Source organism: Peromyscus maniculatus, chromosome 1 (assembly GCF_049852395.1).
Source record: "Peromyscus maniculatus bairdii isolate BWxNUB_F1_BW_parent chromosome 1, HU_Pman_BW_mat_3.1, whole genome shotgun sequence".
NCBI lineage: Eukaryota > Metazoa > Chordata > Mammalia > Rodentia > Cricetidae > Peromyscus > Peromyscus maniculatus.
This window is the reverse complement of record NC_134852.1, coordinates 5,435,440-5,457,987: the sequence shown is the minus strand read 5'-3', so window position 1 is coordinate 5,457,987 and position 22,548 is coordinate 5,435,440. Positions and strand designations below refer to the sequence as shown.

Genomic DNA, 22,548 nt, shown 5'->3' with positions numbered 1-22,548 from the left:
ATATTTAGGAAGTGGCCTCCTGTGCCAATGCATTCTAGGCTACTTCCTATATTCTCTTCTGTCATGTTCAGTGTAACTGGATTTATGTTGAGATCTTTGGTCCACTTGGACTTTAGTTTTGTTCATGATGATAGAAATGGATCTATTTGCAATCTTCTACATGTTGACACCCAGTTATCCCAGCACCGTTTGTTGAAGATGCTTTCTTTTTTTTCCATCATACAGTTTTGGTTTCTTTGTCAAAAATCAGGTATTCATAGTTGTATGGATGAATGTCAGGAAAGAGAACACAAGGGAATGGGATGGTTGAGCTAAAGCAGGGATGAAGTTGGAGAAAAATGAAAGAGATATTTTTATAGAGGGAGACATCATGGGGATAGTGATAAACCTGGTACTAGGGAAGTTCCAAGGAATCCTCAAGGATGGCCTCAGCTTAGACTACTAGCAATAGTGGAGAGGGTGCCTGAACTGGCCTACCCTGGTAATGAGATTGGTGAATTCCCTGTCATCATAGAGCCTTCTTCCAATAACTGATGGAAGCCAGGTGTAGAGATCCGCAGTGCACCAGCCTGAAATGGAGGAGTCTAGCGAAAGAGAGGGAAGGGGGAATCTATGAGCAAGGGGCTCATCAAGATCATGATGGCAAAATCTACAGAGATACCTGAACCAAGCTAGTGAGGACTAATGAACATTAGACCAACAGCAGTGGAACCTGCATAGGACTGGACTAGGACCTCTGCATAAACAAGACAGTTGTGTAGTTTGGTCTGTTTAAGGGTTCCTTGTCAATGGGATCAGGATCTCTCCCTGGTGCATGAGTTGGGGTTTGGAACCCATTACCTATGGTGGGACACCTTGCACAGCCTTGATGCAGTAGGGAAAGGCTTGGTCTGGCCTCAGCTGAATGTACCAGGTTTTGCTGACTCCCCATGGGAGGCATTGCATTGAAGGAGGTGGGAATAGGGGGTGAGTTGGTGGTTGAAGGATGGGGTATAGGAGTAGGCAGGAGAGGGGGGTCTGTGGTTGGGATTAAAATGAAAAACAATTCTTAATAATAATAAAAAATAAATAAATAAAGTTTCTATCTTACAAGAATTGGTACATTTATTACCAGTTATTAAAAAGCATATAGTGGCTGCCAGGCAGTGGTGGTGCTCGCATTTAATCCCAGCACTCGGGAGGCAGAGGCAGGCAGATCTTTGTGAGTTCGAGGCCAGCCTGGTCTACAGAGCAAGTTCCAGGAGAGGCACAAATCTACACAGAGAAACACTGTCTCAAAAAATCAAAAAAGCATATAGTGGAAAGTAATTAGAAAGCAGTATAAATTGTGTATATGAAATAAAATTAATGTTTCCAAAGAAAAATCTTTCTTTTATATATTTATGTAGAAAAGTAAAAGGACTCAAAAATAATAAAAACGAATTATTAAAATATTTCCAGGCAAATGGATGGATCTAGAAAAAATCATCCTGAGTGAGGTAACCCAGACTCAGAAAGACAAATATGGTATGTACTCACTCATAGGAAGATGCTAGATGTGGAACAAGGATGACTGGACTGCTACTCACATCACCAGTGAGGCTACCTGGAAAACGGGACCCCAAGAAAGACACGGAGAAATGGATGAGATCTACATGAACAGCCTGGACATGAGTGGGAGCGATGAGGGGCGAGGGGCGAGGGAAAGAGAGCGGGAGATCCTAGCTGGATGGGGAAAAGAGAGGGAGAACAAGGAATAGGAGACCATGGTGAATGAAGACCACATGAGAAAAGGAGGAGACAAAAAGCTGGAGAGGCCCACAGAAGTCCACGGGGATACCCCCACAAAGGACTGCTGGCAGTGGTCGGGAGACAGCTGGGACTGGCCTACTCTGGTGATGGGATGGCCAAACACCCTGATAGTTGTGCCATAAACCCCATCCAAGGACTGAGGAATCTGGATGCAGACATCCACGGCTAGGCCCCTGGTGGAGCACTGGGAGTCTAATTAGTGAGACAGAGGAGGGTTTATATGAGCGAGAATTGTTGAGACCAAGGTTGGATAAAGCACAAGGACAAATAACTAAATGAATGGAAACACATGAACTATGAACCAAATCCTGAGGGGGTCCCAACTGGATCAGGCCCTCTGAATGGGTGAGGCAGTCGATTGCCTTGATCTGTTTGGGAGGCATCTACGCAGTGATGCCAGGTCCTGGGCTCGTTGCATGAGTTGGCTGTTTGAAGCCTGAGACTTATGCAGGGAAGCTTGGCTCAATCTGGGAGGAGGGGACTGGACCTGCCTGGACTGGGTCTATCGGGTCGATCGCAGTCCTCGGGGGAGACCTTGATCTGGAGGAGGTGGGAATGGGAGGTGTGATGGGGGGAAAAGGAGGGGGGTGGGAGGGGAGAGAACGAGGGAATCTGTGGCTTTTATGTGGAACTGAATAGTATTGTAAAATAAAAAAATAAAAATAAAAAAAAATTTCAGTGTTTCATACATAGTTGCTTGTATGTGAATAATTATTGTGAAAAAATTCAAACTACTTTTGGATATTTGTAATTGTCATTGAAAATATCTGGGATGGGGTTAAAGAGATCACTCAGCAGTTAAGAAAGTTCCTTATAGAGGAACTAGGTTGGTTCCCAGCACACACAGTATGGCTTCTATGCATTATACACGCATCCAAGCAGATAAAACCTTCATTATCATAAAAAGAATGCTTCTTTAAAAACTTAAAAATAAAATGTTCAGCGTAAAATGACTTAATAGTAAGACAAAATTATTCTTCAAGGTTGTTATTCAAATGTGATCACACAAATATTCTGAAGATAATAGATTTATACCCTTTTAGGACTAAATAATTCCATGTGACTTAAATAAGTTCTACAAGAAAGCATTGTTTAGAAATTTTTAAAAAGAGCAACAATAAACCGCACAAACAGAAAATTCAGAGTTGCAACTGTAGGGTAAAAGGGCCAGCCAATGAAATTCCCTGGACCCTGAAACCAAAACCAGTCAAGGAAACCCACGCTGACCATGAAACCAGAGTCAGAAAGAAACACACCCTGGACCTGAAACCAGAGCCAATGAAAGAAACAAATTTTGGTCCTGAATCTAGAACCACAGAAACTCACCGTCACCCTGAAACCAGGGTCAAAGAAACACACTTTGACCCTGGAAACAGAGCCAATAAAAGACACACACCCTGCTCCTGAAAATAGAGCCAAAAGGCTGAAAAGAGCTAGTGATGGAAACACACTTTGGCTCTGAAACCAGAGCAAAACCTGCCCCTGGCCAGCTTTCACTCACTGAGCCCAAAACTACCAATCCCTAGGAACAAAATTTAGCCAGTCTGAGCTTGTTCAGACTCAAGGATGTCATAATCTGACTAATTCCCTCCCTGAAAATCTTCTCCTTGGAAAACCTCTGCCCCTAAAAACCCCATATAAGCCTGTTCAGTTGGCAGCTGTCCTTCTCCACCCAGACAGAGGCAGCCACACTCCTAGATTCCTCCTTCCCAAATAAATGTCTGGAAAGAGTTTGGGGTGAAGAACTCCTTTCACCAGTGTGGAGCCGAGGCTCTGCTGAAAAGCTCCCTTAGGGGAGAGGAGCAGAAGTGAAAACTTTTCACCAGAGCAGATTGCCACATTTCTGCAGGGGTTTCCCCTAAGCAAATTGAAACAGAAGAAGAAACAACTTGGGATGGAGCTGAGAAGAAATGAATACCTCTGCTGGGAAACTTCATTAGGGAAGCAGAGCAGAACTCAGCTATATCAGCACTCTCTCAGAGAGAAGCAAGATTGCCACATCCTGCAGGGAGACCTTCCCCCACCAGATCAAGGATGGCCTGATTTCCCAACAAGTCAGGATACCTTTCTCCTCACAGCTGTAGGTATAGCTGGACGTCCTGATAAGTCAGGACACCTTTTTCTCTAGAGCTGTAACACTTGGGGCTGGAGCCCGACTTCCCAAAAAGTCAGGATACTTTTGCCTCTGGAGCTGTAACACTTGCAGGTATAACCTGACTTCCAACACTCATAATATCTTTCTCTCTGGAAGTGTAACACTTGCAGCAGCAGATTATTTGATGGCAACTTTCTACCTAGTCATGCTCAGAATCTCTACAGTGAACAGGTACACACTGCGACCCCTCTCAAAATTCACTGAGTATGGAGGAGGCCCAAGGGAGCTAAGGAGAGCCATGTGAATGGGTGCCCACAGATAGGGACACTTCGTTCCAAATGACTGTGACTGCAGAGGACATCTGCTTCCTAAACAATCGGACTCCCCGGGGTTCTCAGCAGTCTGACCACCTGCTTAGGGAGAATTCAGGGACAAACCAAATGTGAGTGCTGTGCTTCATCCTCAGAGTCTCTCAAAAGGAAAACACTTGCTGTTCAGGGAGAGTCCCTGTTTCTTATCCCTAATAGACCCAGTTACATCTCTTCATAATCAGCCACAGAATTGTCTTAGGTCCAAAACATGATAGGAACTCCACTTAACTGACAAAGCCCCACAAACTGCCCAAGCCACTCAACTGTGACCCACACTGAAGGTCTTTTAAATAGCTGTGCACTGAGGAGAGCCACAGATGGAATTTTGCTGATTGGAACTGAGTTCTTCTTTGTCAGAGTGTGAGATAAGGGGAGACCTGTGTCAGAGGATGGAAGGGGGCAGCCATAGGGTAAAAATGAACCTAATGCCCATCCTCCAAAGAAGGGTACCCAGGCAGTCATCAATAGTGCCCAGAAATGATCTGTTCTTGGCTATTTGAGAGACTTACTGTCCAGGGTCTCTTTGATGTCCAAAGATGGAGAAACTGACATCCCAGCATTCTCTGGACAAAAGCTTAGACTGGGTTCTCTCAGTGTGACTTCCTCTTGGGTTTGGGGAGCAGCTAGGGAGGGGGACACAGTTCTCTCTCTGTCCCCAGTGGAGCTGCTGAACATTCTTTCCTAGAAGATGAGTCCAGCTGGCATTGTCAGAAGTCTGCACTTGACACACAAGGAGCCACTGGAAGATTCCAGATGATGATAAACCTAATAAACGTTCAGAGTTCCTGGTGGGAGAAAGTTGGAGAGCAGAGTGATGGGAGTGGCCAAGTGATAAGAGACAGAAACACAAGTACTCAGAGGCTGGCAAGGTGAGATTTCAGCTGAGAAAATGTAGGAAGCTATTTGAACACCCTTCTTCTCTCCCACACAGCTCTCTGTACAGCCTTCTCTGTCGGTGGAGCCAGGCCTGATGGTGTCCTTAGGAGAAGACAGGAGCCTGCTCTTTCCATCATGAAGCTGGGTGGAAATTTTCTTCCTGTCTAGGGAGGGACTAAAAATGCTGAAAAAAATTATTAGCAGAAAACACACCTAGGAATTTGAATGGAATGATAGACCTCATCCAAATGAGCTAACTCCAGAATTCAAGGTTGGGTTTAAAATGTAAAATTTCCACTCGTGTGTGTGTGTGTGTGTGTGTGTGTGTGTGTGTGTGTGTGTGTGTGTGTGTGTGTGTATGTGTGTGTGTGTGTGTGTATGTATGTGATTCATTCACATGATATAAATAATGGGAAGTATGTTTCCTCAAACTGAAGAAGAAAAAGAAATTAACTAAAAGTCAATAATCAAGACCTGAACCTACTTGCAAAGGATAGAAAATCAATCACTGCCTCAAACAACAAGACACAAGAAATGGTATGGTTGCATTCAGAGTCACACAAACACAACCTACATTCAGTTCCAGCCATTTAGTTTCTGCCCAGTAGCGAGGTGGACTCAAGACAGAGACTTCCCTACATTCCATCATGAGGAGTTTGTGAAAAGCAACAGAAGCTGTCTTCACCTGGGCAAACTCTGATGGACACACAGGTTTAAAGGACTCACCCAGCAGAGTCTATCTGACTATGTGGTCAGTGGTTGTGGTGCATGAACAGTGCTGTGAATAGAGGCCATGGATCAAGGTTGGAGAAGAATCTTGACCCTACATCCCGGGAGTTCATATCCACCAGCAACCAAGATGCCTCTGCTGGAACTCTACATCTGACCATCTGTGTCAGAGAGGACGGATGAGATGCCATGTGTGGCTATCAGTCATCTAAGGCAAGTTCATCACATGGAACTCATCTCAGCATGTCAAGTGTGGATGTACAGTTTCTTGCAGGTCAGTGGAAACAAGGTCACACCAGGATGAATTTTGAATTTTGCCAGGGTAGGGGAACCACTTTCTGGTGAACTGCCTGACTTTTGCTTCACACAAGACTTTTTTATTGTTATACAATTTACACCATAGCAAGTCAATTTCCCCATTCCAAAACCTCTTATCTGGATCTTCCCAAAGAAGATGAATGCCAAAGCAATTCTCAGGCCCAGGATGTCTCAGTTTTCCGATACCTACTACAGCCAAGTCATGTGTAGGTTTGAACCTTTGAAGAAGAACTGAGATAAGATTTACATACTTTTTTCAAACAGAGGGTATCCAACACAAAAGATAACAATCACAAATGGAAGATCAAAGCCCAGTGCTACAGAATACAGGCCAGCTGCAAGGCTCTGCAGGAACTCCTGCTACACAACCAGGAGAGGGCAGCATGTCTCCTCACTGACAGAGATGCCTGTGGGGAGGTTTGTGTGAATGAGCTCACAGCACTCAGTGAAACCCTGACTGGTCAAATGGCATGGCCCATCTCTTGTTCTCAGGTCAGGAAATGCAACTGCCCATGAAATCAATAGGTAAGAGACACTGTATCCATGAGACACACCAGACATGACAACTCACAGGGGTGCAAAAGATGCAGGTGCTAGGATAGGAATATCCCTTAGAAATGGATGTAATGAAATACTTGGGACATATCCTTAGTGTGGGATCTTTATAGTAAATATATTTTCATTATTTTTTAAGATAATTACACCCATAAAATGCATTTGATCATGTTCACCGTATACTCTAGGGGACTTTTCTTTCCCTTTTATGTGATAGGGCCTGATATAGCCCAGGCTGACCCCAAACTCACTGCATAATAAGAGTGTCCTTAATCTCCCAGTACTCTTAGCTCTAACCCCTGAATGATGAAGTCAGAAGACATGAGCCACAGCATCATATTTATACAGTACTGGGGATTTAAGAATGTCACACAAGGACTCTACCAACTGAGCCTTTTTCTGATTTAGTAAAGGATATACATATTAGACTTACAGGATGGTAATTATTCATATTGGCATTCATACAAAGAGGAAATTAAGGATGCTCTTTGGGCTCAGCAACAAAAGGGGAAAATACACAGTGACCTCAATCTCATTCTCCATGTGTGTGTCCTGGACCCATCCCTTGAAGTGATGCTAATGTAGAGAATTTTCTCCATGTGACACATTCCTAGCATGGGATTATTACTGAAAAGGAGGTTGAAAAATGAACTCTTTCCTGGACAATGCAACAGGGTTGAAAATCTGAGCTCACCTTGGTTTTGATGAAATCTACAAGTCTAGAGGCCAAATGTAAACTCAATGAAGAACAAATCCAGTATGAGGAAGGGAGATTGGCACCAAATGCCACCAACAGATGAATAGCTATTTGCATCTGATATCTACTGGGAGAGAGTCATTTTCTTTAACGGACCCTGGTGATATGCCCTAGAATATGGGAAGCACAAATTGAGCTACATGAGAGGAAAAAAATAGAAAGTTAGGTGTGTAAGGAAAGGTAATGGATTTTCAACAACTAGTAGGTCACAGAAAGAATCTTAAAAAAAAATCAGGTCAGTGAGGAATGAACTAGTAAGTGAGGGTGAGGGAGCAGGGGAGTGGTTGGAGGGTAAATTCCATCAAAACACAATACCTACTGATATGATAATTTCAGATAATTAAAAATTAAAACCCAAAATGGATTGCTAATGCAATATAGAAATGAAGGAAAGTATAACATAATGTCTTCACAATAAATTATTTTAAAATATGTCAAAAAATTAAACTTATGTCCAGGTTTGGTGGTCCACACCTTTAATCTAAACACGTAGGAAGCAGAGGCAGGAGGATTTCTGTGATTTCCCACTCATCCTGGTCTACATAACTAGCTCTAGGACAGCCAGGAGAGCCTGACTCATATCAACAAAAAAAATTAAACCCAAAAGCATAAGAAAAAGACAGCCGATGAAAAATTTTAAGATAGAAATTGAAAATTTCAGGATAGGTAGATGTGGCTCAGGGGTGTAGTATGGCTTAGGAGTAGGAGAACACTGAGGTCCTGCCATCAATGTCTAGCACCAAAAGTAAAAGGAAACAAAATATTTTTACTGAGATCTCTTTCTCTTCAAATATGTGGCCAAACAAACACCAACAGGCAGATCATTGGCAAAGCCCTGAAGGGGAAGATCACTACCATCAAGGTTGAGCCCAGTCACTCCATGGAGAATGGCAAGGCCATGATCCAAAACAAGGGAGGCATCCCACCTGACCAGCAGCAGCTGGAATTTGCTGCCAGCAGATAGAGCATGGCTGCACCCTAGACAAGGGCAAAGTCCAGAAAGAGTCCAACTCTGCACCTGGTGCTACCCCTTTGTGGTGGCATCAGAGAGCCGTCCCTGTGCCTGTTTCTGCAGAAGTACTGCTGTGACAAGGCCATGCACAGCTGCGCAAGTGCTGCCCACACCTGCACCCTTGTGCGGTCAAACGCCTCTAGAAGAAGGGTGGCCACATCGACAGCCTGTGCCCCAAGAAAGTCAAATAAAACGGGTAATTGTTTGGCTTAGGACTCCTGAGATCTGGTGATGTTTTTAACTGAAGCAGAAGGACAAAGGAGTGATGATGCTAAGATTGGACCTGGTGACACAGATCAGTGTGTAAGTGCTGCTGCCAACCTTCAACCCTGACTCTGATCCGGTACTGTGTAATGAGAAAACCACCTTCTGTACTTGTCCTCTGACCTTCCTGTGTGTGCTGGGGCACATGTGAATGCACACACATAAAGAAAAAGTAAGTGTGCTTAAAAGAAATAAGTGTAAATTAAAAAATGTGTAATTTAAAGTTGTAATGGAAAGTACACACATCAAAAAAGAACAAACAACCAGAAATAGTGGTGCACATTTACATCTCAGCACTTGAGACTTTGGGAAGAGGATTATAAATTTTATTCCATAAAGATGTACACATGAGAATCTTCACACAAACCTTCAAACATTTTGAATATGTGTAAATATTTCAAATAAATAGTGAAAAGGAATGAGCAAGCTCATACACAAATTTTACATACATTTATATATAATATATATTTACATACATTTATAATATATATATATATATATATATATATATATATATATATATATATATATATATATATATATATATATATATTGGTTTATTAGAGACAGAATTTCTCTGTGTAGTTTTGGTATCTGTCCTGTATCTAACTCTATAGACCAGGTTGGCCTCCATTTTACAGAGATTCGCCTGTCTCTGCCTCCTGAGTGCTGGAATTAAAGGCATGTGCCACCACCACCTGACTAAATTTATATTTCTTATGTGTAATAGTCATACATGTCTGATACCATCTGGCCCTGACAAAGATTAGGACAAAAGGAGACAGTAAGTTATGGGTTTATGAAATGTCATCCTTCACAGAATTGATTGCAGAGTCTACTGCCTGACCTAGCCATAGCCCTGTGGAAGTCAGAGCCTGGGGCCTGAGGAGGGCACTTCCCCTTCCTGTGGGGCTGCTCCAGTACAACCATGTCAGGGGGAGTGTCCAGACTCCAGAGACCACACCCTGTGTCTCCTGTCCCTCCAGTCTCTGTAGCTCTGCCCATGAGCACAGCTGCAGCCTCCAGGAGGAGATGCCATGACCTTCACCTTCACAGCCCTGCTCTGTCTGGGTGAGATGTGGAGATGGGGAGGGGATACTGTGGTCTAGGGTTGATGCTGATCCAAAGCCTAGCAGTGGCCCATCAGGAAACCCTAGGATCTCAGGAGGTTCTGTAGAGGGCTAGACCTGCTCAAGCTTCAGGGACAAACCTCTAACAGGGAACTCTCTTCCAGGACTGACTCTGGGCCTCAGGACACTTGTGCTGGCAGGTGAGTGTCTGCAGATGTTCTGATCTTCACTTGTGATCAATCCTGCAGCCATGCCTGGGCAGTGAGGATGGAGAACAACACATGTGTGCTGCCCCTGGGGATGGCTGGAGGGCTAGGGTTGGGGACTACAATTGGATGATGGCTGTCCTGAGTTCTGCCTGCTCTTTTTCTTGTAGGGAGCCTACCTAAGCCTAATCTCACAGTTCAGCCAGACTCTGTGGTCTACAATCAAACTACAGTAACCTTCTTCTGTGAGGGGACCAGAGTAGCCAAACAGTACATACTCTATAAAGGGAGATACCAGTATCTACGGAGCACAGAGAATCCACAGAAGCCTAAAAACAAGGCAGAATTCTCAATCCCAAAAATAGACCCCAATCAAGCAGGGCAATATAAATGTCGATATCAGATTCATGATGGATGGTCAGAGTTCAGTGACTCCCTGGAGCTGGTGGTGACAGGTGAGAGGACACACAGGCTCCCCAGCCTTAGCCTTGACTGTCAAGAATTGGTTCTGTTCACAGGGCTAACCCCACCTAGAGCCTAGCAGGATAAAGAGGTCTGATAGATTTAACTGATTTCTTCTTCTCTCCTAGGAGCACACAGTAAACCCAGCCTGTCAGCCCTGCCCAGTCCTGTGGTGACTGAGGGAGGACATGTAACCCTCCAGTGTGTCTCAAAACAACAATACCACAGGTTCATTCTGACTGGGAAAGGAACACGGACTATCTCGCAAATGCTGGATTCAGAGTATATCTTCTCTACTCAGCACTACCAGGCCCTGTACTCTGTGGGCCCTGTGACCTCCAGCCAAAGGTGGACATTCAGATGCTATAGCAATGACCAGAGAAGCCCACTGGTGTGGTCAGAACCCAGCAACCCACTGGAGCTCCTCTTCTCAGGTGAGGAACTTCAGCCTTTGTCTAGAATGATCTGAAATGATACACATGCTCAGAGAGGCCTTGGTGAGTAGTGTGGGGTGTGTGATATGTGTGAGCAGTCAGGGCTCCTTAGGCCATTGACACTGAGCATGGTAGAGAGTGTGGGACACAAGATACAGAATCCAAGGCAGGCAATAAGAGCAAAGCACAGGTGGAACAAGACAGAAGAATCTTTATGAGGCCTTCTCTTACTCCAGATCAGCTCATGTACCATCCACAAGAGCTTGAGGAAATCCACAGAAGAGAGGGAGGAAGTGTTGTAGGAAACACAAAGGTTAAGGACACCAGGAGAACATGGCCCACAGAATCAACTAAGCAGGGATCATGAGGTTTCACAGAGTTGAAGCAGCAGCCATGGAGCCTGCTTGGGTCTGCCCTAGACCCTCTGAACACATGCTGTGGTGGTTTGCCCTGGGTTCTATTTTGTTTTGTTTTTTAGAGTTTCACTGTGTAGCTCTGTCTGTCCTGGAACTCACTCTGTAGACCAGATTGGCCTTGAATGCCGTGAGATCTCCCTACGCCTGTCCCATGAGTGCTGGCATTCAAGGTGTGTGCCGCCACCACCTGGCTAGCTTGGGGTTTTTATTAGACTCATAGCATTGGGATGGGGAAATCTCTGACTCTTTGCCTACATGTGGGATACTTTTCTTCCTATTGGATTGACTTGTGCAGCTTTAATATGAGGGTGAGAGCCTAGTTTTATTGCATGCTGTTATGCCATGTTTGGTTAATATCACTGGGGGCCTCTTCTCTTCTAAAGAAACAGAAAAGCAGTGGATCTGGGTTAGAGAGGTGGTGAGAAGGCTGCTTTCAGGATGTATTGTATAACAGAAGAATAAATTAAGAGAAAATGAAAGTGCCAACCACAAGTGAGATTTTCTCCATGCCACTGTCAGACACACTCACCTCCTGACTCCTGCTTTTTTGCAGGGACCCTCCACAAACCCACCATCAAGGCTGAGCCAGGCTCTGTGGTCACCTCAGGGAGTGCTGTGTCCATCTGGTGTCAGAGGAGCCTGGATGCAGAAATATGTTTTCTGCATAAAGAGGGAAGCAAAAAACACTTAGGCACACGGTCCCCAGAGAAGCGTGAGAACAAGTCCAAGTTCTCCATCCCTTCTGTGACAAAGCAACATGGAGGACAATATCGCTGTTACTGTTACAGCTCAGCTGGCTGGTCAGAGCGCAGTGACAACCTGGAACTGGTGGTGACAGGTGAGGGGACAGTCAGGGTCTCAGCCCCAGGCTCTGCTCTCAGGAGTATTCCCCTCCCACAGTCTAGCCCTGGAGAACACTGTGGCTATGTGAGCCAATGTAACAGTCTGCCTCCTTCTCTCCTAGGAATCTACCACAACAAACCCATCCTGACAGCCCTGCCCAGCCCTGTGGTGACTTTAGGAGAGAACATGACTCTCAACTGTGTCTCTAAGAAGGGATATGACAAGTTCACTCTCACCAAGAAAGATCAGAAGTTCCTCAGCTCTCAGAACTCACAGTTTATACCCAGTATCACGCAGTGGCAAGCATTTTTCTCTATAGATCATGTAACACCAGACCACAGAGGGACATTCAGATGTTATGGTTACTACAACCAAACTCCACATTTGTGGTCAGTACCCAGTGAACCCCTGGAAATATACATCTCAGGTGAGTCAGCCCCATCATTGACCAATCCTGTCCCACTAGGTAGTTTCAGATATAGAGTGGTTGGGGAAGAGCCTGGTAGCTGAGACAGAGCCCCACTCCAGGGAAGAAGCAGTGACGTGTGCAGGGCAGGAAGGGAGGGGATCAGTGTTTGGTAAAAACAGCGCCTCAATCCCTAGCCTGAAACCTTCCCTCTAGGTCTGTCCAAGAAGCCATCCTTGCTGACTCACCAAGGCCAGATCCTGGACCCTGGGAAGGGCCTCACCCTGCAGTGTTGTTCTGACATCAACTATGACAGATTTGCTCTGTACAAGTTAGGGGAAGCTGACTTCACCCAGAATGGGGGCCAGTGGACCCAGAGTGGCCTCTCCTTGGCCAACTTCACACTGGGTCCTGTGAGAAGCTCTACTGGAGGCCAATACAGATGCTATGGTGCACACAACCTCTCCTCTGAGTGGTCAGCCTCCAGTGACCCCCTGGATATCCTGATCACAGGTGAGAAACAAAACAGTTTCCCACGGATACCTAACCTCTGCTTGGGCTCTCATCGGGGAGTTAAGGAGCTGATGGCTGGGATGAGGGACAGGGATCTTATTCGGGAACAGATGCAGAGACAGGGGAACAGGAGAGGGGCTAAGTCAGAGAAAAGGGACAGAGTACCAGGTGCTTAGGGCAGACCCAGGTGAGGTGTCAGCTCAGAACATTGAAAGCAGCCTCTCACCATCCCTCTTCTCTTTAGGACAGCTTCCCTTCAGTCCTTCCCTCTCAGTGAAGCCTAACTCCACAGTACAATCTGGAGACAACGTGACTCTGATGTGTCAGTCAACATACAAAGTGGACACTTTCATTCTGTCCAAGGAGGGAGCAGCCCACCAACCCCAGAGACTAAAATCAAAGTCTGAAGCTTGGGACTTCCAGGCAGAATTCTCCATGAGTGCTGTGACCTCTGACCTCTCGGGCACCTACAGGTGCTATGGATCTCAAGACTCATCTCCCTACCTGCTGACACAAGCCAGTGGCCCTGTGGAGCTCACTGTCTCAGGTGAGGTGACCCTGAACTCTCAGAATGACTTACAATCCAAACCCTAGGAGAGCCCTTGACTTGGGTGGGATTAAGGGGACAATAGGAAGGTTAGTCAGAAGGCCTTTTCCCTGCCAGAGATGTGGATGCCAGCAGTGGTCCTTCCAATAATGTCCACTCTACCCTCTATTACAGTCTAGGTTTCAGGTAGACAGCATGAGGATCTTGGGGAGGTTAGAGGATAGTGAGCAGAGACAGGCCCCTGGGTTAGCATCTAGCCCTCACCCCCTCTTGTTCTGTTTCCTAGAACCAATTGGAGCCCCCAGCCCAACACCCTCAAAGTCCATGCCAACGGCTGGTGAGTATCAGTGCAGAGGGTATGCTCCATCCCCAGGCTGTCTCACAGCTCTCAGCTCACTGAAGTCCTCATTTCTCTCTCAGTTTAGTTTGTGAGAAAGGGAGGCAAATGGAGATCCCAACAGAGTTTCCAAACCCTGGACTAGAGGCTGGGATACAGAAGGTGGCATCCAGAGAGAAATGTTCTGGCTCAGCCTAGAGGATGGGGAGGGTGTTGAGTGGAGAGCAGAGGTCACAGACATTTGCCTCCCCATCCTGCATCTAACACCCAGAGAACAAACCTCTCTCACCTGCATGGAGTCAGCTTCCAGAGGTCTAATAAGGACTCTGTTGGAAGGTGGGGCCCAGATGAGCAATAGCTAGTTATGGGCTCCATACAGCTGCTTCTGGAGATGCTGACTTGGACCAGTCTTTCTCTTTCTGGATTGGCTGCTGTTTCTTTGAGTAAAAAGGGGTGAAGCCTGGTCCACATGTCTAAATTTCTTTCAGTGCTGGCCTTGGCTGTGACCTCTCCTGACAGAGGAGTCCCCCAGAAACTGATTCTGCAGTGGGTCTGTCCCACTGTGGTGGAGACCTGCAAGGGTGGAGCAGGGGGTCATGGCAGGGCATTTAGGATCTTTCCCTCCAGCTCATGAGGCTCAGCTAGATGGAGCAAAAAGGCTGGAAGTGAGAGTCCCTGGGTTGGGGCTGGAGAGATGGCTCAGAGGTTAAGACAACTGGCGGTTCTTCCAGAGGTCCTCAGTTCAGTTCTCAGCAACCGCATGGTGGCTCACAACCATCTATAAGGAGATCTGGTGCCCTCTTCTGGCTTATAGGCTGAACACTCACTGTAAACATAATAAATAAATAAATAAATAAATAAATAAATAAATAAATAAATAAATAAATAAATAAATAAATAAATAAATTTTTAAAAAAGAATCCCTGGGTTCGACTCCTAGCTCTGCCACTTACAGTCAGGTGATCTGAGGCAGGTGAACTGTGGGGTAGAAAAAGAGACAATTCCTTGTTGTATGATTGTGAGGAGAGGAGATGATGAGTGCAAAGACCCAGCATGCGTCTGTCACACAGTAGGTACTCAGTTCAGTAGCAACATTCCCCTCTCATGACGTCACTTGTGTCTCAGGACTGGAAGGGTACCTGAAGGCTCTGGCCGGAGTCTCTATGGGCTTCCTCCTGTTCCTCTTCATCCTCATCTTCCTCCTTCTCCGACGAAGGCATCAGGGAAAATTAAGGAAGGATGGTGAGTAGGGTGTGGGTGACCTGGGTCTCAGGTTCCCCTGTGAAGAGCCAAGCAGGGGATCAGGACACCAGCCCCAAGGAAGCCTCAAATGGGCTGGGTAGTTTAGAAATACGTGGAGATCTCAGATCAGAAAGATCATGATCGCAGAATGTGTGTAATATCATGTGTTCTGTGAGCTTCACCATGTCCTGGGACTTGCTCACTCACCCATTGTGTAAAGGTTCCTTTTCTCCTTCCATCCTTCCTTCCTTCCTTCCCTGTACATGCATAGGGGCAGAGGGAGGCTGAGACTCTTCTCTCTCTTGCAGCCCAGAAAGATACAGAATTGCAAATTCCTACAGGAGCTGCAGAGCCTGTAACCAGAGACAGAGGCTCCCAGAAGAGGTAACTCATGACCAGAGACATAGACCCCATCTTCCTGACACACCTCACTGACAACTGACATCTTCTTGTCTCTCCAGATCCAATCCAGCTGCTGCCACCCAGGAAGAAAGCCTTTGTGAGATAAAGAGGGTCCTGGGGAGGGAGATGTCTGAGGACTCAGCATTGCAGGGGTGGTGGAGAGGCTCTGGGTTCTTTACTATTTGGGTCTGAACTTCATCCTATAGATGAAGGATATCACAAGGATATCACAACACTCCCCAATTCTCTATCCGCACCTGGGGCAATACAAACCTAAGGGTCAGAGTCATCCCTAGACTCTGGTCAGGAGACATTCTGTTTGTTCTTCTGACAGACACTTCAGTGAAGGACACTCAGCCTGAGGATCGTGCCAACCTGGACAGTTGGGTGAGGTTTCTGTCCCTATCTGCAGTGCTAAGAACTTAGGGCCCAGTTTAGTCCAGAGAGCCTTTTTTGTTCTCCTTCTCTTGGCTCTCAGAAGCAACCAAAGCCTCACTCTCTCCTGGTTTTCCCGGGATCATGTGACTCATCGATCCTGTCCCCTTTCTGGCTTCTTGGCATCTGTCTGATTGTCGTCTGAGGGGCAGCCTGGAAGGGAAAACCCACAGAAATGTTTATGGAAGTAGCAGCTATAGGCAGGAACCAAAGGGACTTCAGAAAGGTGGGGTTTTGTATTGTGTGTGTGGATGTTTTACAAGCATGTATGTCTCTGAACCACATGCCTGCATGGTGTTCCAGAGGACAGGAGAGAATGCCATGTACCCTGGAATGAGAGTTACAGATGAATGCAGGTTGCCATGTGGGTTTTTGGAACCAAACCTGGATCCACTGAAGTAGTAGTCAGTGCTCTTAATCACAGAGCCATCTCTCCAGCCCCCAGAAATGTGTTTCCAGGAAGATGGGCTGTGTGAGTACAGCCAAGACAGCAAGGTTTAGAATGTCAGGATAAGAGGCCAGAAATGTAGGAAGGAAGCCCCAGAAGATCCCATCAGGGATGCTGTCATCTAAATGGGTCACTATGGCCTCGCTGTGGAAAACTGGCCAGAGATACCCAGGGGAACAGGGAGACACTGTCTGTCCCTCACTACTTCCCTGCTACAGAGACCAGCTGAGGAAGACCCCCAGGGAGAGACATATGCCCAGGTGAAAGGCTCCAGGGTCAGGAGGGCAGGGGCTGTCCTTCCTTCTGTCATGTCAGGAGAAGTCCTGGACACCAAAGATGGACAAGCAGAAGATGACAGAGAGATGGACAGTCAGGTGAGTCATGTCCTCCCCAGGACTTCAGCATCCCCCAAGCCAAGCATAACCTTCCTCTCACTCTCTCCCACTCCAGGCTGCTGAATCTGAGGAGCCCCAGGATGTGACCTATGTTCAATTGTGCATCAGGTCACTCAGACAGGGGACAGCTGCATCTCCTCCCTCCCAGGCAGGGGAGGCCCCAGAGGAGTCCACTGTATATGCTGCTCTGGCAGTCACTCAACCAGGTTCTGATCCCAGTAACAAGGAGCAATGACCCTCTGCCTGCTAGGAGACCTAACAGAGACCTCTAAGGGGTTCTGTGAACTTTTGGGAACACAACTGCATTTTAACTAACATCATACATTTTGGAAATAAAGCAGATTTCTCAATAAACATGTGAAATGAGAAACTAAATAGAAGGAAATGGTTTCACACTGAGTACTAATTTTAATGACATCACTCATCAAAGCTGTGAAATGAGAAAATTTACTGGCTTGGTTGCACAGATCCATAATCCCAACCCCTGCGAGGCTGAGGCAGGAGATTTGCCTTTGTTTTGTGGTTATCTTGACATACCTGACATACCTACTGAATTTCATGACATCCTGAGCTGCAGAATGAGACATGTTTCACACATTACCCACCAAAGGCCAGGGTGGAGGTACACACCTGAAATCCCAGCACTTTGAAGGTGTGGACAGGAGGATCAAGAAGTCAAGGTCATCTTCACCTTCTTAGCACAGGAGTAAGAGGCCAGCCTAGAACACATGTGACACTGTTTTAAAATAAATAAGCCAGGCATGGTGGTGATGCCTTCAATCTCAGCACTTAGGAGGTAGAGACAGGCAGGTCTCTCTGAATCTGAGGCCAGCTGGTCTAATACTTAGTTCCAAGTATCCAGAGCTACATAGAGAAACCTTGTCTCAAATAATAAGTAAATAAAATAGGGCCAGTGAGATGGCTTGGCCAGTAAAGGTACTTGCCACCAAGCTTGACATCCTAAGTTCAATCAGCAGGAATGGGGGAAGGAGAAAACTGACTCCCACAAATTGTTATCTGACCTCCACCTAAGACCTGGGTGTCTTACACCAAAGAAATAAATAAAACAATTTAAAATATAAACTAACAATCATAAATGAAAGCTGGGTATAGCGGTATAGGCCTGTGATCCCAACAAGGCTGGCCTCCAACCTGCTGTCCTTCTGCCTGAGTTCCCATATGTACAACATATATTCACTTTATTTTCTTAAAGGTGTGTTGTGTTTTATCTATGTGTATGTATATGTGTTTGTGTGTTTTATGCCATGTGTATGCGGGTTCCTATGGAGACCAGAGTGAACATTGGAGCTGGAGTTATATGTGTTTGTGAGCTACATGCTGTGGGTGCTGGGAACTGAACTCAGATCCTCAGCAAGATCAGTGCATGCTGTTAACCACAGAGCCACCTTTCCAGCCTCCCTATATTCGTTAAAATTGTAATAACAGCAGAGCACTATGAACAATTTTATAGAAAAGTTCCCCTTTGGAAATTCACTTTCTCGAAGCTTTTTTCAAATGTTTGTGTATTTGAAATAAAGACATTATGAAACTAGAGAAAGAGGAAATATAGCCCAACATAGTTTATCAGACCAGAAAATTATTAACAAAACCTGACAAAGAAAACCAAAGAAGAAAGTTCTTTCACATCAGCCTAGACTTGACCCCTAAAAAAATTAATGAACCAACAACCAGAGAGCCTGCATGAGACTAACCTAGACCTACTGCATATATATTACAGCTGTGTATCTTGATCCTATGGGACTCCTAACAGTGACAGCAGGGGCTGTCCCTGGCTCTGATGCCTACTTTTGGGACCCATTCTTCCTACTGGATTGCCTCATCTAGCATTAATAGAATTGGAGGTGCTTAGTCTCAGTGCAATTTTATATACAATGGCTGGCTGATATCCATGGGAGGCCCTCCATTTTCTGAAGAGAAACAGGAGGAGGAGGTTATCAATTTGAGAGTGGGAGGCATGTGAGACCTTGGTGAAAGGGTATTTTGAGGGAGGGAATAGAGTGCTGTAAAATGTTCTAAATTATGTGCATGTGTGTTGCTCTGATTGGTTGATAAATAAAATGCTGATTGCCCAGTAGCCAGGCAGGAAGTATAAGCAGGATGAGTAGACAAGGAGAATGCTGGGAAGAGGAAGAACAGAGTCAGGAGTCAGCAGCCAGACACAGAGGAAGCAAGATGACAAGGCAGAACTGAGAAAAGGTACCAAGCCACATGTGTCTAAACATAAAAAAGAATTATGAGTTAAGTGTAAGAGCTAGTCAGTAATAAGCCTGAGATAATGGCTGACCAGTTATAATTAATATAAGCTTCTGGGTGATTATTTTATAAAAGACTGAGGGACTGTGGGTCAGAGATTTGTCTTTACTATGGGCCAGGCAGGACACAGAAAAACTTCCAACTACACTTGGTGTAAAAATATAGATCTCTTGAATTTCATAAGGCTGAAAAGAGTTGAAAGGGGCTTCTAAACACACAATAATGGAGCCAAAAATGTTTCTACTTCATGTCTCATGTAGGTCGAGATATAGAGACACCAAGGTACAGAGAGGCTGTGGCATACAGACTTAAGCTACAGAATGGTTGATTCATAGTATATGATCTTGAGTGCAGCAGGCAGATTCCTGCTACTGTACACAGTGGATTCTGCAAGCAATGTAGCACGCTACGTGATGGATTTACCTTTTGCTAGTACAGACAAAAAGAGAGAGAGAGAGAGAGAGGTTTCTGGGCAACATGTTACTTCTTAGAAACATAGACATACTGCTTCCAGGAGTTGGTGATAAGCATTTATCTGCCATGATTGGAAGCTGAGGTGGGCTGAGTCAGCACCCAAGGCTGTCAAGTTGGCCCTAGCCAAGAATTTCAGCAGCGTAAAATCTCTCCTGGTCAGAGAAGAATTATAGATTCACAGTAAAACATTTTCGTATTAAATAAAACCCTAAATAGTTTACAATGTATGTAAAAATGTACGTAGGCTTGGAAGATAGAGGAAAAGGAAGATAGACAGTTATATAAAGAAATAGTTTTAAAAAATAAAATCTTTGGACGGGTCCGGTGGCAGTGGCTGACAGGGACATTTAGGCCCAGCGGCAGCTGGCGGAGACATTCAGGCCCAGTGGCGGCCCACAGAGGTGTACAGGCCCTGTGGCAGAGATAAGCAGACGGAGGTGGACAGGACCGGTGGCGGTGGCCAACAGAGACATTCAGGCCTGTCGGTGGTCCACAGAGGTGGACAGGCCACGGGGCGAAGACAGGCAGACGCAGGTCGGCGACTTGCGGAGGTGGAAGGGCCGGTGGCAGCGGCCAACAGGGACGTACAGGTCCAGCAGCAACCGGCAGAGACATACAGGCCCCGTGGCAGTTCGCAGAGGTGGATGGGCCCGGCAGCAGTGACGAGCAGAGGTAGGTAGGCCCGCGGCGGCAGCCAGCAGAGATATACAGGCCCGTTGGCCGCCCGCAGAGGCAGACAGACCCAGCTGCAGCTGACGGGGACATACAGGCCCAGCAGTGGAGACAAGTGGACGCAGGTGGGCCTGTGGCGGTGGGCCACAGGGGTGGACAGGCCCAGGGACAGAGAGGGGTGGACACAGCTTGGAATGGGGACGCCCCTAGCCCCAACACCTGGGGAAGAGGCTATCTCCGTGGGTCAGAACCAGTGCGAGTCTGGGCACTCTGTCTGGGGACAACCCAGGGCCCAACTGCTGATCCTGTGAAACCCAACAACTTGGAGGTGTTAGTGAGACTACCCTGCTCAGCTGAAACCCATCTGGGAGAGGATTCAGATGCCTACAGTTTGAAGTCTGAAGAAACAAGATCAGCTGAGGAGTTGACAAATGAACAAAATGTGACCTGGGAACACAGAAGAAGGCGCTACCCAGTCACCAAACCAGATCACGAGAATCATAAGTATATAATTCACCGACTGTAATCAGCTGTCCCTGAAGAAACAGCCCAATAGCACTAATTTAACCAAGAACCCCTACTAAACCAAGACTAAAAATTAGAACAAGAGAGGCACTCTCAGACACAGACACCACCTGCACCGCACAGAGGAAAAGATGAGTAGATGCCAGTGCAAAAATACAGGCAACAACATAAAGACCTATATGGCAACATCAGAACCTAGTGATTCTACACCTGCAAGACCTAAACATACCATGACAGAAGAAACAGAAGAGATCAACCCTAAAAATGACTTTAAGAAGATGATAGAGGCCCTTAAAGAAGAAATAAAACATTCCCTCAATGAGGAAATAAAAACTTTCCTTAAAGAGGAAATGAAAAACTACCTTAAAGAGGAAATAAAAACTTTCCTTAAAGAGGAAATGAAAAACACTCTTAAAGAGGAAATAAAAACTTCCCTTAAAGGGGAAATGAAAATCTCCATTAGAGAGGAAATTAAAAACTCCCTTAAAGAAATGGAAGAAAAAATGAACAAAAAATGGGAAGAAATCAAATCAAGCCAAGAAAAAGCAATTAAACAGATGAAAGAAACATTCCAAGATCTGAAAAATGAATTTGAGACAATAAAGAAAACACATGCTGAGGGAATGCTGGAAATAGAAATCCTGACAAAACGAACAGGAACTACAGAAACGAGCATAACCAACCGATTGCAAGAGATGGAACAGAGAATCTCTGACACTGAAGACATGATAGAGAAAATAGATTCGTCAGTCAAAGAAAACACTAAAGACAAAAAAGTCGTAACACAAAACGTCCAGGAAATTTGGGACACCATGAAAAGACCAAACCTAAGAATAATAGGGATAGAAGAAGGAGAAGAATACCAACTCAAAGGCACAGAAAATATATTCAACAAAATCATAGAAGAAAACTTTCCTAACCTAAAGAAAGAAATACATATGAAGATACAAGAAGCTTACAGAACACCGAATAGACTGGATCCAAAAAAAAAAGTCCCCTCGCCACATAATAATCAAAACACTAAACATACAGAACAAAGAAAAAATATTAAGAGCTGCAAAGGAAAAAGACCAAGTAACATATAAAGGTAAACCCATCAGAATAACACCAGACTACTCAATAGAGACTATGAAAGTTAGAAGATCATGGACAAATCTCATGCAGACACTAAGAGACCACGGATGCCAACCCAGACTATTATACCCAGCAAAACTCTTAATCACCATAGGCAGAGTAAACAAAATATTCCAGGATAAAACCAGATTTAATCAATACCTGTCTACAAACCCAGCCCTACAGAAAGCACTAGAAGGGAAAATTCAACCCAAAGAAGCTAAACACATCCATGAAAAATCAAGCAATAGATAATCCACACCAACATACACCACAGAAGAAACAAGCTGGTGTAGCTATCTTAATATCTAGAGAAAAAGGATGTTTCAAAAGAGAAGAAGTCTTGTGGCAATGCCTCAGTGGTCCAGGTAACTACCAGAACTCGGAAAAGTTGGTTGAACTTGGGATTGACTGGGAGGCCAAAGATTTAAAAAGCAGAAGATTCTCTCAAGACACAAGTTGTGTGATAATAGTGTGTTTTGTGTGTGTGAATGAGAATTTGTAAATGTTGAATTCTAGGCTTCGACACTCATTGTTAGTGCAGATTAAGCTGCAAGTATTTATGC

General features: G+C 45.4%; 1 protein-coding gene across 2 annotated transcripts in view; it reads left to right on the top strand.

The window, feature by feature from the left end:
- Positions 1-22,548, top strand: part of LOC102911294 (paired immunoglobulin-like receptor B) — a 160,534-nt gene that overhangs the window by 42,473 nt on the left and 95,513 nt on the right. Inside the window, exons 1-15 of one of the 2 annotated variants that reach the window (XM_076568430.1) lie at positions 9,767-9,839; positions 10,003-10,038; positions 10,215-10,499; positions 10,635-10,940; positions 11,910-12,194; positions 12,321-12,626; positions 12,822-13,118; positions 13,363-13,665; positions 13,952-14,002; positions 15,128-15,244; positions 15,553-15,628; positions 15,706-15,743; positions 15,981-16,033; positions 16,748-16,903; positions 16,980-17,403. In XM_076568430.1, the coding sequence (XP_076424545.1) occupies positions 9,806-9,839; positions 10,003-10,038; positions 10,215-10,499; positions 10,635-10,940; positions 11,910-12,194; positions 12,321-12,626; positions 12,822-13,118; positions 13,363-13,665; positions 13,952-14,002; positions 15,128-15,244; positions 15,553-15,628; positions 15,706-15,743; positions 15,981-16,033; positions 16,748-16,903; positions 16,980-17,159 (2,523 nt within the window). In that variant the 5' untranslated portion in view covers positions 9,767-9,805 and the 3' untranslated portion in view covers positions 17,160-17,403. Of the gene's footprint in view, positions 9,840-10,002; positions 10,039-10,214; positions 10,500-10,634; positions 10,941-11,909; positions 12,195-12,320; positions 12,627-12,821; positions 13,119-13,362; positions 13,666-13,951; positions 14,003-15,127; positions 15,245-15,552; positions 15,629-15,705; positions 15,744-15,980; positions 16,034-16,747; positions 16,904-16,979; positions 17,404-22,548 lie in introns of those variants that run through there. The other variant, XM_076568425.1, reaches the window with a different exon arrangement.